The sequence below is a fragment of the Scyliorhinus torazame genome, chromosome 4 (assembly GCF_047496885.1).
Source record: "Scyliorhinus torazame isolate Kashiwa2021f chromosome 4, sScyTor2.1, whole genome shotgun sequence".
Lineage (NCBI taxonomy): Eukaryota > Metazoa > Chordata > Chondrichthyes > Carcharhiniformes > Scyliorhinidae > Scyliorhinus > Scyliorhinus torazame.
This window is the reverse complement of record NC_092710.1, coordinates 320,179,529-320,196,074: the sequence shown is the minus strand read 5'-3', so window position 1 is coordinate 320,196,074 and position 16,546 is coordinate 320,179,529. Positions and strand designations below refer to the sequence as shown.

At 45.7% G+C, this 16,546-nt stretch overlaps 1 protein-coding gene across 3 annotated transcripts in view; it reads right to left on the bottom strand.

Moving 5' to 3' along the window:
* Positions 1-1,074: 1,074 nt before the first annotated feature.
* The window catches only part of supt7l (SPT7 like, STAGA complex subunit gamma), a 51,423-nt gene continuing 35,951 nt past the window's right edge, over positions 1,075-16,546 (bottom strand). For all 3 annotated transcript variants that reach the window (XM_072500166.1, XM_072500165.1, XM_072500167.1), the window contains 3 exons: positions 11,250-11,574; positions 8,398-8,638; positions 1,075-1,728 (listed from right to left, as the gene is read on the bottom strand). In XM_072500166.1, coding sequence (XP_072356267.1) covers positions 1,460-1,728; positions 8,398-8,638; positions 11,250-11,574 — 835 coding nt within the window. In that variant the 3' untranslated portion in view covers positions 1,075-1,459. The remainder of the gene's footprint in view (positions 1,729-8,397; positions 8,639-11,249; positions 11,575-16,546) is intronic.

Below are 16,546 nucleotides of genomic sequence, written 5' to 3'. Positions count from 1 at the left end.
TCACCCAACAGCACGTCTTTCGGGACTTGTTTGGAGGAAACCGGAGCACCCGGAGGAAACCCACGCAGACACAGGGAGAACGTGCAGACTCTGCACGGACAGTGACCCAAGCCGGGAATCGAACCATGCGCAGTTAGTATTGTTATGCTCTTCCGTAAATTAGTGTAGTAGCCATCCAGTCATTGATAGTGTGGGACTTGCTCGGCCCTTGAATGGCCATTTAGTCTGTCTGAGTAATGTTGGTTGAGGGACAAATGCTCGTAAAGATGCTGTTTACTTTAATATGGTAATATGACGCACAAAAGAATTTCACAGGAATGAGATGGCTAATGCACTACAGAATGTTAAACCTCTCAGCATTCATTATGCTATACTTTAGGGGTTTTGTGCTTATGAATCCCTTCTCACTTGGTAATAACAATAATCTTTATTATTGTCACAAGTAACTGCAATGAAGTTACTGTGAAAAAACCCTAGTCGCCACACTCTGGCGCCTGTTCGGGTACACTGAGGGAGAATTCAGAATGTCCAATTCACCAACAAGTATGTCTTTCAGGACTTGTGGGAGGAAACTGGAGCCCCCAGAGGAAATCCACACAGACATGGGGAGAACGTGCAGACTCCGCACAGACAGTGACCCAAGGCGGGAATCGAACTCGGGTTCCTGGCGCTGTGAAACAACAGTGCTAACCACTGTGCTACCATGCCGCATATGCTGATTTCATTCAGGCAGATTAGTGACATCTTTTTAAAATAAATTTAGAGTACCCAATTCATTTTTTCCAATTACGGGGCAATTTACCGTGGTCAATCCACCTATCCTGCACATCTTTGGGTTGTGGGGGGAAACCCATGCAAATGCAAACAAGGGGCGAATGTGCAAACTCCACATGGACAGTGACCCAGAGCCGGGATCGAACCTGGGACCTCGGCGCTGTGAGGCAGCAATGCTAACTACTGTGCCGCCGTGCTGCCCCAGAGATTAGTGACATGATTGTGCCCAAAATGGTTGTCATGTTGGTTACATAACAAGCAAGAGTAGGTAAACAGTTTCCCTGTGATATGATAACAAAATTTACAAGCACGTCATTCCTTTTTATTAAGAAATCGCTATCATTCTGAGCAGAAATCAAACTCAAATCCCAAAGGTGGAAAAACAGGATTGTGTCCATTCAGCTATGCAATCTCGCAAAGTCTAGATCATTTTTCACAGTCCCCCTCTTCAGAACAAACACAATTAGCCTGAAGAAACTTCAGGCTGGTCGAAGCCTTTTCTGTTGATGTTTTGTTCCCGTCCTTCGACATTAGGCTCGACAGCCAAATCTGCAATAATTCTGCATTAGATTTCAGTTTCGAGGAAAATATATTTCAAGTTAACATTCATGATTAAGGAAAATAACTAGGTCAAATAAGCGTCCGAAAGTTTAAAAATAAAGACTTTTGAATGCCCAACGAAAAATCACATCTTTCTCATCTTTTTCTTCAGTGGCTGATTGAAAACGGGTGAAGAGGCTATCAAGCTGTCGGGTGAGTGGGATATGTAGCTGCCGTCGGAGCCAGCCGTGTTAGGGGTTTGCGGAATGCCAGAGTCACTCATGGCAGACATTGGCTCTTCAAAAACATCGCTGCCCAAAACACCATGAGGCGGTCCGTTGCCTTCTTCGTTCTCCTGAGGCTCCATTTTAACGTGAGTTAGGTTCCACAGTGGAGAGCTGCTTACCTCGGGGCCTGAAGGAAACAAAGAAGCATAAACGCAATAATGAAACATTCTCGCGATGTAAACAATGATGTGACGTGGCTGAAAATGGCAAGGCTGACATTTATTGCCCATTCACTTGTTGCTCAGAGGTGGCAGTGTTGGCAATCCAGGTTCCTGTACTCTGTAGCCCCATTTATAAAATCTAATATTCTATCGATCTGCTTCATACACCCTGCTCTCACAATTTCAGGGAATTTTATATTTGAAATCTTCTGCCTCTCTATTCATCCATGCCGTTTTGTATTTTCCCAGGCCCTTTCTTTGTCTTTATTACCTTTTGCGTTGTTTTATCTTGAGAGTTTCCACGTGTTTCTCATGTAAATGGAAGGTGGTGGTGGTGTTGTCCACATTAAATTGGATGTACCACCTGTCTACCTATTCCGTTAATCTGTTTGTTTTCCTCATGTCTTTTGGCCGTTTATATTGTTCACCAAACCTTCTATTTTCCTGCAGTCAGAAAATTTTGCAATTGTATTTCCTGTGCCCAAGTCCAAATGTGTGAGAGAGCTCTGCATTCAATCCCAATCCCCGGCACTTCAGCCCAAAACGTCGTCCTCTGTTGGATCCTGGCCTACTAAATGCACATTTCTTGCTTTTACTTCAAAAAAATAAATCAGGAACTTAGGAAGAATTGAGTTGCTCTTTTTTACTGGAAAGTCTCCCTGCATCACGCAACATGACGAGGGAAGAGTGGGGACATGCACCAACCTATTCTGCTGCACCATTGTTGGTGCAGAGTCTTGAGTGGTGAAAAGTCATTATGAAGAACCCATGGCATTGCCGACTGGTCAACCTGGTGGATGGTGTAGAGAGTGCATTCAATCGCCAGCTGAGTATGTACAACAGAAACAAAAGCACCACAAAACTTTCAGAGATTCTGAAAGAGAGATTCAAAGAGACAGGCAAAGCCATATTATCGCCAATTGGGGGCTGGTTTAGCTCACTTGGCTAGATAGTTGGTTTATGATTTAGAGCAAGGCCAACAGTGTGTTCAATTACCTTATCGGCAGAGGTTATTCATGAAGGCTCCGCCTTCTCAACCTTGCCCCTCGCCTGAGGTGTGGTGATCCCCAGGATAAATCACCACCAAAAAACAATATAGCAGAGGAACAGGCCCTCCAAGCCTACGCCGACCATGGTACCTGCCTAAACTAAAACCGTCTGCACTTACGGAGTCCGTATCCTTTCATTCCCACCCTATTCATATATTTGTCTAGATGCCCCTTAAATACCGCTATCGTACCTGCTCTCACCACGTCCCCAGGCAGCTCTCCACCTCGAAGGGGATGCCTCTACTTGTCAGCAAGGAGGGGACAGGTTAAGATTTACGTTGTGGGGGTTGGGGGGCCCAGCCACTGGGTCTCAGTATTGGACCCCTCAGAATGGTGGCCCAATACCGCGCATTCTCCTCCATGCATGAATTTGCATGGAAATTGACAGGGAATCACACCCTGCCGCCACTCCTTGCGTCAGTGGAGACCAGGAACGATTCTACGGAGGCGGGAGCATAGAACATAGAAAATACAGCACAGAACAGGCCCTTCGGCCCACGATGTTGTGCCGAACCTTTGTCCTAGATTAATCATAGATTATCATTGAATTTACAGTGCAGAAGGAGGCCATTCGGCCCTTTGAGTCTGCACCAGCTCTTGGAAAGAGCACCCTACCCAAACTCAACACCTCCACCCAAAACCAAGGGCAATTTGGACATTAAGGGCAATTTATCATTGGCCAATTCACCTAACCCGCACATCTTTGGACTGTGGGAGGAAACCGGAGCACCCGGAGGAAACCCACGCAGACACGGGGAGGACGTGCAGACTCCGCACAGACAATGACCCAAGCCGGAATCGAACCTGGGACCATGGAGCTGTGAAGCAATTGTGCTATCCACAATGCTACCGTGCTGCCCTTAAGAACAAATAAATCTACACTATATCATTTTACCGTAATCCATGTACCTATCCAATAGCTGCTTGAAGGTCCCAAATGTTTCCGACTCAACTACTTCCACAGGCAGTGCATTCCATGCCCCCACTACTCTCTGGGTAAAGAACCTACCTCTGATATCCCTCCTATATCTTCCACCTTTCACCTTAAATTGATGTCCACTTGTAATGGTTTGTTCCACCCGGGGAAAAAGTCTCGGACTGTCTACTCTATCTATTCCCCCGATCATCTTATAAACCTCTATCAAGTTGCCCCTCATCCTTCTCCGCTCTAATGAGAAAAGGCCTAGCACCCTCAACCTTTCCTCGTAAGACCTCCTCTCCATTCCAGGCAACATCCTGGTAAATCTTCTTTGCACCTTTTCCAGAGCTTCCACATCCTTCCTAAAATGAGGCGACCAGAACTGTACACAGTACTCCAAATGTGGCCTTACCAAAGTTTTGTACAGCTGCATCATCACCTCACGGCTCTTAAATTCAATCCCTCTGTTAATGAACGCGAGCACACCATAGGCCTTCTTCACAGCTCTATCCACTTGAGTGGCAACTTTCAAAGATGTATGAACATAGACCCCAAGATCTCTCTGCTCCTCCACATTGCCAAGAACTCTACCGTTAACCCTGTATTCCGCATTCATATTTGTCCATCCAAAATGGACAACCTCACACTTTTCAGGGTTAAACTCCATCTGCCACTTCTCAGCCCAGCTCTGCATCCTATCTATGTCTCTTTGCAGCCGACAACAGCCCTCCTTACTATCCACAACTCCACCAATCTTCGTATCGTCTGCAAATTTACTGACCCACCGTTCAACTCCCTCATCCAAGTCATTAATGAAAATCACAAACAGCAGAGGACCCAGAACTGATCCCTGCGGTACGCCACTGGTAACTGGGATCCAGGCTGAATATTTGCCATCCACCACCACTCTCTGACTTCTATCGGTTAGCCAGTTCGTTATCCAACTGGCCAAATTTCCCACTATCCCATGCCTCCTTACTTTCTGCATAAGCCTACCATGGGGAACTTTATCAAATGCCTTACTAAAATCCATGTACACTACATCCACTGCTTTACCTTCATCCACATGCTTGGTCACCTCCTCAAAGAATTCAATAAGACTTGTAAGGCAAGACCTACCCCTCACAAATCCGTGCTGACTATCCCTAATCAAGCAGTGTCTTTCCAGATGCTCAGAAATCCTATCCTTCAGAACCCTTTCCATGACTTTGCCTACCACCGAAGTAAGACTAACTGGCCTGTAATTCCCAGGGTTATCCCTAGTCCCTTTTTTGAACAGGGGCACGACATTCGCCACTCTCCAATTCCCTGGTACCACCCCTGTTGACAGCGAGGACGAAAAGATAATTGCCAACGGCTCTGCAAATTCATCTCTTGCTTCCCATAGAATCCTTGGATATATTCCGTCAGGCCCGGGGGACTTGTCTATCCTCAAGTTTTTCAAAATGCCCAACACATCTTCCTTCCTAACAAGTATTTCCTCAAGCTTACCAATCTGTTTCACACTGTCCTCTCCAACAATATCGCCCTTCTAATTTGTAAATACTGAAGAAAAGTACTCGTTCAAGACCTCTCCTATCTCTTCAGACTCAATACACAATCTCCCGCTACTGTCCTTGATTACTACCCTCGCTCTAGTCATTCTCATATTTCTCACATATGTGTAAAAGGCCTTGGGGTTTTCCTTGATCCTACCCGCCAAAGATTGTTCATGCCCTCTCTTAGCTCTCCTAATCCCTTTCTTCAGTTCCCTCCTGGCTATCTTGTATCCCTCCAATGCCCTGTCTGAACCTTGTTTCCTCAGCCTTACATAAGTTACCTTTTTCCACTTAACAAGACATTCAACCTCTTGTCAACCATGGTTCCCTCACTCGACCATCTCTTCCCTGCCTGACAGGGACATACATATCAAGGACACGTAGCACCTGTTCCTTGAACTAGTTCCACATTTCACTTGTGTCCTTCCCTGCCAGCCTATGTTCCCAACTTATGCTCTTCAATTCTTGTCTGACAACATCGTATTTACCATTCCCCCAATTGTAAACCTTGCCCTGTTGCACGTACCTATCCTTCTCCATTACTAAAGTGAAAGTCACAGAATTGTGGTCACTATCTCCAAAATGCTCCCCCACTAACAAATCCTTAAGATTTAAGATACACATGCCATGATGACAAAATAACTACTCTAAAGGGCCAATGACGCCAGCAGCATTTTAAATTCCTATTAAGATCTCTAAATACTACAACAAGCCCCGGAATACGAAGCATCTACTTGTCTCAAGCAGAATTTAATCCAACAGCCAAGAAGGACAACTCTACGGAGATTCTTTTGTTTTTAACGGCATAAGTCTCCAAATTTAATGCTTCAATGTCATTGTCTCCCTCCAATTACAACAGCATTTAGCTATTCCGCACAAACATTGCCTCCCTCTTCTACCCTCCTATTAGCCAGGAAATATAGGCTGGAGTCCATTATCACCAACCAGGCTGCTTCATCAATGTGAAGGGTAGGTCATGCCTCACAAACCTTATCGAGTTCTTCGAGAAGGTGACTGAACAGGTAGACGAGGGTAGAGCAGTTGATGTGGTGTATATGGATTTCAGTAAAGCATTTGATAAGGTTCCCCACAGTAGGCTATTGCAGAAAATACGGAGGCTGGGGATTGAGGGTGATTTAGAGATGTGGATCAGAAATTGGCTAGCTGAAAGAAGACAGAGGGTGGTGGTTGATGGGAAATGTTCAGAATGGAGTTCAGTTACAAGTGGCGTACCACAAGGATCTGTTCTGGGGCCGTTGCTGTTTGTCATTTTTATCAATGACCTAGAGGAAGGCGCAGAAGGGTGGGTGAGTAAATTTGCAGACGACACTAAAGTCGGTGGTGTTGTCGACATTGTGGAAGGATGTAGCAGGTTACAGAGGGATATAGATAAGCTGCAGAGCTGGGATGAGAGGTGGCAAATGGAGTTTAATGTAGAGAAGTGTGAGGTGATTCACTTTGGAAGGAATAACAGGAATGCGGAATATTTGGCTGATGGTAAAGTTCTTGGAAGTGTGGATGAACAGAGGGATCTAGGTGTCCATGTACATAGATCCCTGAAAGTTGCCACCCAGGTTGATAGGGTTGTGAAGAAGGCCTATGGAGTGTTGGCCTTTATTGGTAGAGGGATTAAGTTCCGGAGTCAGGAGGTCATGTTGCAGCTGTACAAAACTCTGGTTCGGCCGCATTTGGAGTATTGCGTACAGTTCTGGTCACCGCATTATAGGAAGGACGTGGAGGCTTTGGAGCGGGTGCAGAGGAGATTTATCAGGATGTTGCCTGGTATGGAGGGAAAATCTTATGAGGAAAGGCTGATGGACTTGAGGTTGTTTTCATCGGAGAGAAGGTTAAGAGGAGACTTAATAGAGGCATACAAAATGATCAGGGGGTTAGATAGGGTTGACAGTGAGAGCCTTCTCCGGCGGATGGAAATGGCTGGCACGAGGGGACATAGCTTTAAACTGAGGGGTAATAGATATAGGACAGAGGTCAGAGGTAGGTTCTTTACGCAAAGAGTAGTGAGGCCGTGGAATGCCCTACCTGCAACAGTAGTGAATTCGCCAACATTGAGGGCATTTAAAAGTTTATTGGATAAACATATGGATGATAAGGGCATAGTGTAGGTTAGATGGCTTTTGTTTCGGTGCAACATCGTGGGCCGAAGCGCCTGTACTGCGCTGTATCGTTCTATGTTCTATGTCTCCAATGCTGCAGCACTGGGTTTTTCTACACTGATCGGCAATTTCAGCAATAATGCGTACTAGGCTCACCGGTCTTTGATTCAATAGGATGTGGGTTTAAGTTCTTGAGAGTGTAATTTAGGTTGACATATCAGTGCCACGTCGTGAAAGGTATTCTATTTTAAATGAGATATTAAATACCATCTGACTGTTCAGGGACATAAATGATCCCATGGCAGGTTTTACAAAGAACAGTTTAGTTTGCCTCGTGTATTAGCTAAAATTATCCCTTAACCAACCACACCAAAACACCTGGTTAATAACTGGTCTATGCATATTGTTATGCTTCGGAGCCTGTTGTGTGCAAACAAATTGCCCCGTCATGTCTGCCTAGAAGTTGCTTCACAGCAATTCACCGTGCCTTAGAGGCATCCTCCGGATAAGAAAAGCACGATATAAATGAAGCTTCTCTTCTTTTCAGGCTTTTGTAGATTGTTGGATAAGGCAGCAACTAAGTATAGCGTTCCCTCCAGACCTCACGAATATCCTCAAGGGGGAGAACAGGCACTGACAATAGGCCAGAGGAAGCCTCCTGGCTTAACACTACAGGAGACACAAGGCAGCAGCAAGTTTGTGAAAGAAATGCTTTTGTGGAATAGCAAGCTCTTTACCCAGCCTCTATTGTGGCTGAGAAACCATTCTACCTCTGGCATTGAATGCCTGCAAGAATCTATCTCTGGGAGAGTGGTTTCCGGCCATTATGAAGCCAGGGTATAGAAATCCCCATTTTATTGTTTTACTTTAGTTATGTCCATGTTGAAAACAAGGTCACCTGCAAAAATAGGACATCTGTCGCCAGACCCGGAGGTGTCCATAATTCTCAAGTTTCACTGTACACCTTCTGGTAACCCAGTAAAGAAATATGGTAGAATTTAAAATGTGCGGTCACCTGATGTCTGTGGGGATGCGTCGACCTCCAGTGCAGCAGAAAAACGTTCATGAGCCTGTGCCAGAACCCCAAGCTGCAAGGCTTGTTCGCCTGCAGACAAATCAGACTCGTTCTCTTCATTGACAGGGAAAGCAATATCACTGATGGGTTCATCCTTTATCTTCAATGGTTTAGTGTCCTCAGTTGACACCTTCTCGGGGCTAACCAGTTGTTCATACTCTTCAGCCAGCTGCTTGCTCACCTGGAGACAAGATGTACAGAGTTCCATGTGAAAACAAAACAATCAGTAGGTGAGCATGGGAGCATTGCGTGGTGCTCAGATATATCCTGGTGGGACAATATTAACGGAGATGTTTTTAAAAAAAAGTGTCCACACCAATGCTAGAAAATAGACCAATTTGCCTTTCACTGTCAACAGGTGGAACATAACCAAAGATAATCCACAATTCCACCCCAGCAATGCCCTAACTTTAGAAGGTACCAATGCTGCAGGAACATGACCCCATGTTCTACACTGGGCAATGCTTCTAGCCTCGAGCCTATTTTGGGAAACCAATAGTAGATTTGGAGCATGTTTATGCTTGGGCTCACAGGTTCATAATATGAAGTGAGTTCGACCACCCAAATTTTGAGTAGGACTCTTGCAGGTAGAGAGAGATCGGAGATATTCATCACAATGATCTTCGCCACTATCGTTATTTCCAAGATCCAGAGTGAAAAACCAAACTTATTCTGCCATTGATCCCTAACCTCCTTTCAATAGTCAGAGGATGGAAAGTAACATTAAAATGCATATCTGAGAAATGTAACTGCCGAACATATTGTGTCAGAAACGGTGGAAGCAGGAAGTGGGATGCATTGAAATGTAAGTAGCAGGGCCACAAAACCATTCAGTAACCTGAGCAGCGTGGCAGAAGAGGAATCAAAAGCAAAGCAGCACAAACATACAGCTGAGTAGCGCTGGAGGCTGGGTGTAGAGGGAAAGTTCAAGTGGCAGGGAACTCATTTAAGAGTCAGGAGGTTAACCTAAAAGGTGTCAGACTAGATGAAGTGGCAGGGTGACCGAGGAGCCGCCTGCAATGAAACATTTAAGCAAAGTGGCCAGGGCTGACCGCAAGCACCAGCGGGGGGCCAGGGAGAGGTCTGAGAGAGCAATGGACCAATCAATTAAAGACCAGTGATGCCCTACGTAAGAGAACTGAGGCGGCACAGCACAGAGAATTGGGTAGCCACTTAACATGAATGTAGCGGGTTAATGGATAAAATATATTTCAAATCGGAAAAGTAATTAAAAGAGGAAGGTAAAATTCAAACTCATCTGTCGGGAAGAGAAATAGGGACTGGAAAGGACAGTGGCAGGTGGAGGTGGGTGACCTACGCCTCGACATCACAAGTGATGGGGTTGCACTCTTTGACAAGTCAACCCTCAAATATAAATGTTCACATAGCAATCTCCATAGTAATCTTATACCATAAACCTGTAAATACCAACTATCAAACAAAAATGCTTCAGCTTGCCTTATTCCCCATCATTAATTCCACAGGCCCTTGAGGACCATCACTCAGTTTCGTAACTCTTTTCAGTTTAAATACTAAGTTAAGAACTATCTGTTGACATATTTAATCGGTTAGAAGTGGGAGAATTCATAATGGGGAACAAAAATGGCTAAGGAACTAAATTCTTAATTTGCTTCTTGCTTCACAAAGGAAGACATGAACAATGTGCCGAAAGTTCTGAGAAACACAAGTTTTAGTGAGAAGCTGAAGGAAATTAGTATTAGTAAAGAAATGGTTTGGGGGAAATTAATGGGATTGAAGGCGGATAAATCTCCAGGGCCTGATAATCTTCTTCCCAGAATACTTAAGGAAGGGGCACTAGAAATAGTAGATCAATTGGTGGTCATTTTCCAAACTTCTTTGGACTCTGGAATGGTTCCTACAGATTGGAGGGTAGCTAATATAACACCGGTATTCAAAAAGAGAGGTAGAGAGGAAATAGGGACCTATAGACCAGTGAGTCTAACACCGGTTGCAGGGAAGATGCTAGAGTCTGTTATCAAGGATTTTATAGCACAGAATTTGGAAAGCAGTGGTATAATCAGACAAAGTCAGCATGGATTTATGAAGGGGAAATCATGCTTGACAAATATATTACAATTCTTTGAAGATGTAACCAGTAGAGTTGACCAGGAAAAACCAGTGGATGCGATTTATTTACTTTCAGGTTTTCAACAAGGTCTCACATAGCAAATTAGGGGCTGGTTTAGCACAGGGCTAAATAGCTGGCTTTGAAAGCAGACCAAGGCAGGCCAGCAGCGCGGGTTCAATTCCCGTACCAGCCTCCCCGAACAGGCGCCGGAATGTGGCGACTAGGGGCTTTTCACAGTCACTTCATTTGAAGCCTACTTGCGACAATAAGTGATTTTCATTTCATTTCATAGTTATTTTGTAACATTAAAATGCATATCAGAGAAATGTAACTGCCGAACATATTGTGTCAGAAACGGTGGAAGCAGGAAGTGGGATGCATTGAAATGTAAGTAGCAGGGCCACAAAACCATTCAGTAACCTGAGCAGCGTGGCAGAAGAGAAATCAAAAGCAAAGCAGCACAAACATGGGATTGTTGGTAAGTATCTGGAGATGGACAGAAAGCTGGTTAGCAGACAGGAAGCACAAGGTTCCCCCCCACTTCGAGAGAGATGTAAAGTTTCAGGAGGGAATTCCAAAGCTTAGAAACAGGCAGATGAAGCACCTCGAGCATGAGCAACTCGATGGCATTATTCTGACGCACTGCCAGAGGTACTGGGGGGGCGGGGGGGGGATCTGAAATGTTTGAATATAGTTTACCAACCTGGAGAGTGTAGCTGTGATAGTCCTTGATGCGATGTTGCCAGAACCTCTGCAAGGAGAGTACGCTGCCAATTCCCATCTCGTGGAACACCTGCTCCATCACATCCTGGAAGGGGGTCTGTCCGACCCGTGCTTCTCGATCCGTGGCGAAGCGAAGGAGCCGTGTGAATTTGAAATAGTAATCGCCGGCGATGTCTGTTAGTGTTTCCAGAACGCCCTCGTGGGCTGACTCGAAGCCCGCATGTGCCAGGACTGTGGCAACCGACTGGTAGAGCAGCTGCCGACAAGATGTCCAACCGAGTTCAGTCACAGGCTCACCTTTTCCTCTAGGGGGTAGAAACCACAATGGTTACAGCGGTTGGGAAGTGGGGGCAGTGAGGTTGCCAATGGTGACACCATGCTAAAAGCAGGGCAACAAAATCGTTGTTTGTTCAGCTAGCTGTCTGAGGTGCAGAAACCCATAGTCACGTTAACGGGAAAAGGAAACTTCCTTCCCCAAAAAGCTGTTGTGTCTAAGTCAATTGTGGTTCAAAAACTAAGATCGATAGAATTTTTTAGATGAACAAAAGCCATCCAATTCAACAGCAGGACAGGCCAGCTCCAAAACAGAGAACTGAGAAATCCAGAGGAGGCAGAGTTTTCCATTTAATCTAATCGGGAATACACTCCTTTTTCCTCACAGCGACCACTTGCCAGAGATCACAGGTTCATAGATGCTAAATTGTAATGGCAAAAGATTAGGGACCCCGAGAGAGGGCAGGGGTATTAAACCATAGAACATAAGAGCAGAATTAGGCCATTCACCCATCGAGTCCGCTCCCCATTCAATCATGACTGATATGTTTCTCATCCCTATTTTCCAGCCTTCTTCCCATAACGCCTTCTGCGGCAACGAGTTCCACAGATTCACCACAGCCCGGCTGAAGAAATTCCTCATCTTTGTTTTAAAGGATCATCCCTTCAGTCTGAGGCTGTGCCCTCGTGTTTTAGTTTCTCCTACTAGTGGAAACATCCTCTCACATTCACTCTATCTAGGCCTCTCAGTATTCTGTAAGTTTCAATAAGATCCCCCCTTATCTTTCCAAACTCCATTGAGTTCTCAACCGCTCCTCGTATGACAAGTCCTTCATTCTGGGGATCATTCTTGTGAACTTCCTCTGAACCCTCTCCACAGCCAGCACATCTTTCCTTAGATATGGGGCCCAAAACTGCTCACAATATTCCAAATGGGGTCTGACCAGAGCCTTATACAAGTCCAACAGTACATCCCTGGTCTTGTATTCTAGCCCTCTCGACATGAATGCTAACATTGCATTTGCCTTCCTAATAGCCAACTGAACCTGCATGTTAACCTTATGAGAATCGTGAACTAGGATTCCCAAGTCCTTTTCTGCTTCTGATTTCTGAAGCCTTTTTCCATTTAGTAAATAGTCTATGCCACTTTTCTTCCTACCAATGAAAACCTCACATCCATCCACATTTTATTCCATCTTCCACACCTTTGCCCACTCTACCAGCCTTCTCCGGGTCCTTCTGCAGCCTCTCTGCTTCCTCAACACAAACCATCCCTCTACATATCTTTCTGCCGTCTCAAACTTAACAACAATGTCTTTAGTTCCTTCTTCCAGATCATTGATGTATATCGTGAATAGCTATGGTCCCACCATAGATACCTGTAGAACACCACTGGTCACCAGCTGCCATCCCAAAAAGGACCTCTTTATCCCCACTCTCTGCCTTCTGCCAGTCAGCCAATCCTCTATCCATGCCAGGATCTTACCCTTAACACCATTATTTAGCAGCCTCTTGGACGGCAATCTGCCAAAGGCCCTCTGGAAATCAAAATAGATTACGTCCTTTCTCCTTTGGTTCTCCATTGTCTAACTTCCTCGTTACCTCCTCAAAGAATTCTAACAGATTTGTCAGTCATGACCTCCCCCTGACGAAGCTGTTTCAATCCTATTTTACATGCACTTCAAAAGAGTCCGCAATCTCATCTTTAATAATGGGCTCTAAAATCTTAGCAACAACCGAAGTCAGGCTAACCGGCCTATAATTTCCTGTCTTCTGTCTCCCTCCTTTCTTACATTAATAATTTTCCAATTCTCTGGTAACGTTCCTGCCTCCAGTGATTGCTGAAAGATCACCACCAATGTCTTCACAATTTCCACAGCTATCTCCTTCAGCGCCCTGGGGTGTAATCCATCCGATCCAGGTGATTTATCCACCTTCAGACCTTTCTGTTTCCCCAGAACCTTCTCCTTCATGATGGCCACTACACTCACCTCTGCCCCCTCACTCTCTTGAAGTTCTTTATGCCACTGGTGTCCATCCGTAAAGACTGATACAAAGTAACTATTCAGTTCCTCTGCCATTTATTTGTTCCTTATTACTTCTCCAACCTCATTTTTCAGTGGTCCAATGTCCATTCTTGCCTCTCTTTTATCTTTCATGTGTCGAAAAAAACTCTTGCAATCTTCTTTTATATTACGAACTAGCTTGCACTCATATTTCATCTCCTCCCCTCTTATTGCTTTGTTTAGTTGTCCTCTGCTCGATTTTAAAGGCTTCCCAATTTTCTGGTTTCCCACTAATCCTCGCCACTTTGTATGCTTTTTCTTTTACTTTTATGCTGAACTTGACTTCCCTTGTCAGCCATGGATGCCTGAGCATGTTTCCACCTCCTTCGTATGAATTTCTGTTGTACCTCCTGAATAACCCCCCGAAACTCCGGTCATTGATATTCCACTGTCTTCCGTTCTAGGCTCCCCTTCCAATCAACTCTGGCCAGCTCCTCGCTCATGTCTTTGCCTTTATTCAACTGTAAAACCGATACAACTGATTCCCGCTGCTCCCTCTCAAACTTCAGGTAAATTTTATCACATTGTGGTCACTGCTCCCCCACCGTACGTTCCCCAATCAAGAGGGCAGCACAGTGGCACAGCGGGTTAGCCCTGCGGCCTCAAAGCACCGAGGTCCCAGGTTCGATCCCGGCTCTGGGTCACTGTCCGTTTGGAGTTTGCACATTCTCCCTGTGTTTGCGTGGGTTTCGCCCCCCACAATTCAAAGATGTGCAGGCTAGGTGGATTGGCCATGCTAAATTGCCCCTTAATTGGAAAAAAAAAATGAATTGGGTACTCTAAGTTTATTTTAAAAAGAAAACAAAAAAAAGAGTTCCCGAATCAAGTCTGCCTCATTACACATCACCACCTGGGGTTAACCAGCTAAATTGGATTGGATTGGATTTGTTTATTGTCACGTGTACCGAGGTACAGTGAAAAGTATTTTTCTGCGAGCAGCTCAACAGATCATTAAGTACATGGGAAGAAAAGGGAAGAAAAGAAAATACATAATAGGGCAACACAACATATACAATGTAACTACATAAGCACTGGCATCGGATGAAGCATACAGGGTGTAGTGTTAATGAGGTCAGTCCATAAGAGGGTCATTTAGGAGTCTGGTGACAGTGGGGAAGAAGCTGTTTTTGAGTCTGTTCGTGCGTGTTCTCAGACTTCTGTATCTCCTGCCCGATGGAAGAAGTTGGAAGAGTGAATAAGCTTGGGTGGGAGGGGTCTTTGATTATGCTGTCCGCTTTCCCCAGGCTGCGGGAGGTGTAGATGGAGTCAATAGATGGGAGGCAGGTTCGTGTGATGGACTGGGCGGTGTTCATGACTCTCTGAAGTTTCTTGCGGTCCTGGGCCGAGCAGTTGCCATACCAGGCTGTGATGCAGCCCGATAGGATGCTTTCTATGGTCATCTGTAAAAGTTGGTAAGGGTTAATGTGGACATGCCTAATTTGCTTAGTTTCCTGAGGAAGTATAGGCGCTGTTGTGCTTTCTTGGTGGTAGCGTCAACGTGGGTGGACCAGGACAGATTTTTGGAGATGTGCACCCCTAGGAATTTGAAGCTGCTAACCACCTCCACCTCGGCCCCGTTGATGCTGACAGGGGTGTGTACAGTACTTTGCTTCCTGAAGTCAATTATCAGCTCTTTAGTTTTGCTGGCATTGAGGGAGAGACTGTTGTCGCTACACCACTCCACTAGGTTCTCTATCTCCCTCCTGTATTCGGACTCGTCGTTATTCGAGATCCGGTCCACTATGGTCGTATCATCAGCAAACTTGTAGATGGAGTTGGAACCAAGTTTTGCCACGCAGTCGTGTGTGTACAGGGAGTAGAGTAGGGGGCTAAGTACGCAGCCTTGCGGGACGCCGGTGTTGAGGACTATTGTGGAGGAGGTGTTGTTGTTCATTCTTACTGATTGTGGTCTGTTGGTCAGAAAATCGAGGATCCAGTTGCAGAGTGGGGCGCCAAGTCCTAGGTTTTGGAGCTTTGATATGAGCTTGGCTGGGATTATGGTGTTGAAGGCAGAGCTGTAGTCAATAAATAGGAGTCTAATGTAGGAGTCCTTGTTTTCGAGATGCTGTAGGGATGAGTGTAGGGCCAGGGAAATGGTGTCTGATGTGGACCGGTTGCAACGGTATGCAAATTGCAGTGGATCAAAGCGTTCTGGGAGTATGGAGGTGAGGCGCTTCACGATCAACCTCTCGAAGTACTTCATTAAGACTGAAGTCAGGGCCACTGGTCGGTAGTCATTGAGGCACAGTGCCTGGTTCTTCTTTGGTACCGGTATGATGGTGGTCTTCTTGAAGCAGGTGGGGACCTCGGAGTGGAGTAGGGACAGGTTAAAGATGTCCGCATATACCTCTGCCAGCTGGTCCACGCAGGCTCTGAGTGCACAACCAGGGATCCCGTCCGGACCCGTCGCCTTCCGAGGGTTCACTTTCAGGAAGGCCAATCTGACTTCGGAAGCTGTGATGGTGGGTATGGGTGAATGGCTGCTGGGGCACTCGACAGTGGATTGTTGGTTACCTGCTCGAACCGAGCATAGAATGCATTGAGTTCATCGGGGAAGGGTGCGCTGCTGCCAGAGATATTGTTCGACTTCGCTTTGCAGCCCGTTATGTTGTTTAGTCCTTGCCACAACCGCCGAGAGTCTGTCTGTGACTCTTAGCTTGGTTTGATATTCTCTCTTGGCATCTCGGATGGCTTTGGGGAGGTCGTACCTGGATTTCTTGTATAGGTCAGCGTCGTCTGACTTGAACGCCTCAGACCTGTCCTTCAGCAGGGAGTCAATCTCGCGATTGAGCCATGGTTTCCGGTTGGGGAACGCACGTACTGCTTTCTTTGGCACGTAGTCGTCCACACATTTGCTGATGAAGTCTGTGACGGTGGTGGCATACTCATTCAAGTTGGTCACTGAGTTCTTAAATATGGACCAGTCCACTGTCTCTAA